Source organism: Cryptomeria japonica, chromosome 3 (genome assembly GCF_030272615.1).
Source record: "Cryptomeria japonica chromosome 3, Sugi_1.0, whole genome shotgun sequence".
Taxonomy (NCBI): domain Eukaryota; kingdom Viridiplantae; phylum Streptophyta; class Pinopsida; order Cupressales; family Cupressaceae; genus Cryptomeria; species Cryptomeria japonica.
Window position 1 is genome coordinate 970,326,755 of NC_081407.1, and position 3,493 is coordinate 970,330,247.

General features: G+C 35.8%; 1 protein-coding gene across 1 annotated transcript; it reads left to right on the plus strand.

Annotated features, from left to right (window-relative positions):
• The first annotated feature begins 720 nt into the window (after nucleotides 1-720).
• LOC131874445 (uncharacterized) lies at nucleotides 721-2,316 on the plus strand. The gene is made up of 2 exons (XM_059217827.1): nucleotides 721-1,421; nucleotides 1,749-2,316. The coding sequence occupies exons 1-2, from the start codon at nucleotides 721-723 to the stop codon at nucleotides 2,314-2,316; spliced, it is 1,269 nt and encodes a 422-aa protein (XP_059073810.1).
• The last annotated feature ends 1,177 nt before the right edge of the window (nucleotides 2,317-3,493 follow it).

Genomic DNA, 3,493 nt, shown 5'->3' on the forward strand with positions numbered 1-3,493 from the left:
TCAAAATCACAAAGATTATACCATCACATGTCCAATAGGGTTTTGATCTCCATTCTTCCTATCTCCATTGATCTTGCTTGATATATTTGCTCTCAGATTTTTGTATGCACAAGAGCTCAACAAAGAACGGAATGTGGTTGCAAGTGGAATGGTAGTGTAGCCAAGTACTCCAAAATCAGTCATTAGTCATTAGCATGTGTCATTAGAATGCTTGATTAGGGTTAGATAATGAAGAAGGCATCTCCTTAAATAGAAGACACAATAAGAAATGGAGGGATAAGATTGAGAGGTGTAAAAAGAGAGGTCGGCTAGGATTAGAGGGTGGGTAAAAGAAATGCCAAATTAATGAAAGAGGTAGGTAGTGTAAGAATTAAGAGATGAATGACATGTGTCATGTGTAGAAAAAGATAATGAATTAATTAAATAAATAAAGATTTATTTAATTAATAGAAGAAGTAGGACAATTAAATAAATAAAATATTTATTTAATTTAGGAAAGGGGTAATTTAAATAAATAAATGTATTTATTTAAATAAGAAATAAGGCTAGAAGAGGATAAATGAATTAATTAAATAAATAAAGATTTATTTAATTAATAGAGGAATTAGGCTTAGATAATTAAATAAATAAAATATTTATTTAATTAGACATGACAATTTTGGGTGTCTACATAACCTACTCATAGATTCTGGTTCAACTGAAAATTTGGTTTCTAGAGAAATGGTAGATAAACTTGGACTAACTAAATCTGCTCATCCTTTTCCTTATCATGTTTCTTGGCTTACTAAGGGGCAACAAACCCTTGTGACTGATCAAACCATGGTTGAGTTCTCTTTAGGTGATTTTAAGGACAAAGTTTTATGTGATATTGTAGAGATGGATGATTGCCATCTTCTACTAGGGAGGCCATGGCAATATGACATGGATGCCACCTATAGTTGTAGGAAGAACACCTACACCATTGTAAAAGATGGAGTCACCTATAACATGAAACCATTGCTTGACACTAAGGCAGAGAAAGAGCCCACAATCATAGTAATTGGTGAGAAAGAGATGGTAAAAACATTGAAAGATTCTCAAGAAGAGAGTTTTGTTTTGGTTGTGAAACCCAAGGACAAAGATGAATCTGATCATATAGCACCTATTTCTGATGTTGTGAAAGGTTTGCTTGACAAGTATAAGGAAGTCAACACAAGTGAGTTGCCCCCTACCGTCCCGCCCTTGAGAGATGTTTGCCATCAAATTGATTTGATTCCTGGTGCATCATTGCCCAACAAGGCACCATACAAGATGACATCCAATCAGAATGTTGAGATCTCAAGAAAAGTTCATGAGATGTTGAACAAGGGACTCATTCAAAAGAGTCTTAGCCCTTGTGTCATACCAACAGTATTAGCACACAAGAAAGATGGGAAATGGAGGTTATGCACTGATAGCAGGGCTATAAACAAGATCACTATAAGATATAGGTTTCCAATTCCAAGGATGGAGGACCTAATGGATCAACTTGGCAATGCTTGCTACTTCTCTAAAATTGATCTCAAATCTGATTATCACCAAATAAGGATTAGACCGGGAGATGAATGGAAGATTACATTCAAGACAACAAATGGTTTATATGAATGGCTTGTCATGCCTTTTGGTTTGAGCAATGCTCCAAGCACATTCATGAGGTTGATGAATGAAATCTTCAAAGATTTCAATGGTAAGTTTGTGGTTATATATCTTGATGATATTCTGATTTTTAGCCGCACTTTAGAAGAGCATATTAACCATTTGGAGCAGGTTATAAGGAAGCTTCATGAGCACAAACTAATAATCAATCTAGAGAAGTGTATCTTCATGCAGAAGGAGCTCATATTTTTGGGCTTTGTCATCTCTCAAGGCACACTAAAGATGGATCCAAGCAAGGTAGAAGCCATTGTAAGTTGGCTTCAACCAAAGAATCCAGGTGATGTGAGAAGTTTTCATGGATTAGCCACCTTTTATAAGAAGTTTATTAAAAATTTCAGTCATATTTGTGCTCCATTGTTGGATACAATTAAAGGTGGTAGAAAAACTAAGTTTGTATGGACTAATGCAGCCAATGAGGCTTTTCAATATTTGAAGAACAGGGTGGCACAATATCCTATTCTAACCTTGCCTGATTTTGGCAAAGTGTTTACAGTTGAAACAGATGCGAGCAACTTGGCTATAGGGGTTGTCCTAAGCCAAGAAAATAGACCTATTGCTTTCTTTTCAAAAAAGATCAATGAGGCCAAGAAGAAGTATTCTACTTATGAGCTTGAACTCTATGCAATGGTTCAAGCATTTTAAAAAATGGAGACACTACCTTCTACCAAAGGAGTTTGTGGTTTTCACAGACAATCATGCTCTTAGCTACCTGAACTCACAAGAGAAAATAAGTGTTAAACACATCAAATGGATGGAGCAACTTCAAGCCTATACTCTCACTATCAAGCACAAAAAGGGTCAAGCCAACAAAGTGGCCAATACATTAAGCAAAAGAGTGGGTTTGGTTCAAAAAATCCAACTTCAAAGCATTGGTATTGATGCCTTGAAGACTCTATATGCAAGTGATTCAAATTTTGGTGAAGCTTTTAAGGTTTGCTCTAAACTTGTGGGTAAATATCACACTGATTTTTCAGATTTTCTCATTCAAGATGGTTTATTGTTTAAAGGATCTCAACTTTGTATTCCTAAATGCTCAATGAGGTCTAATATTATCAAGGGAAAACATTATGGTGGCATAAGTAGTCATTTTGGTATTGATAAAATTCTAGATCTAGTCAAAAGGAGTTATTTTTGGCCTAAAATGGCAAATTATGTCAAAAAGTTTGTTCAAACTTGTACAATATGTCAGCAAGCAAAAGGTGTGTCAACCAATCAAGGATTGTATTAGCCCTTACCAATACCTTCTAGGCCTTGGGAGTCAATCTCAATGGATTTTGTAATGGGATTGCCTAGGAGTAAGAAAGGGTATGATAGTGTTTTTGTCATTGTGGACAGGTTCAGCAAGATGGTACATTTTGTACCTTGTAAAAGCACAAATGATGCTTCACATATTGCCCATCTCTTCTTCAAAGAAGTGGTTAGAATTTACGGGTTACCAAAAACAATTGTCTCAGATAGAGATGTGAAGTTTCAAGGCCATTTTTGGATAACTTCATTCAAGAAATTGGGCACAAATCCGACCTATAGTTCTGCATATCATCCACAAAATAATGGCAATCCAGAAGTGGTGAATAGCTCATTAGATAATCTACTTAGATGCCTAACAAAGTAATACAATCAGAATTGGGAGATGGTACTCCCTCAAGCAGAGTTTGCATTCAATGATTCTCTAAACCGATCAACAGGGAAGACTCCTTTTCAAATAGTGTTTGGCATGCATCCTCGGGGTCCCTTAGACTTGGTAGACCTACCATCTAATTTCAAAATTAGTGCACAAGGAGAGGAACTTGCAGATTTGATAGCAAAAGTGCAGGAAGAG

Excerpts from the sequence above, each read along its gene's own strand:
- LOC131874445 (XM_059217827.1), top strand. The coding sequence starts at position 721 with ATGGTAGATAAACTTGGACTAACTAAATCTGCTCATCCTTTTCCTTAT. Across the intron at positions 1,422-1,748 it reads AAGAAAGATGGGAAATGGAG|CCGCACTTTAGAAGAGCATA; the intron begins GTTATGCACTGA and ends TCTGATTTTTAG.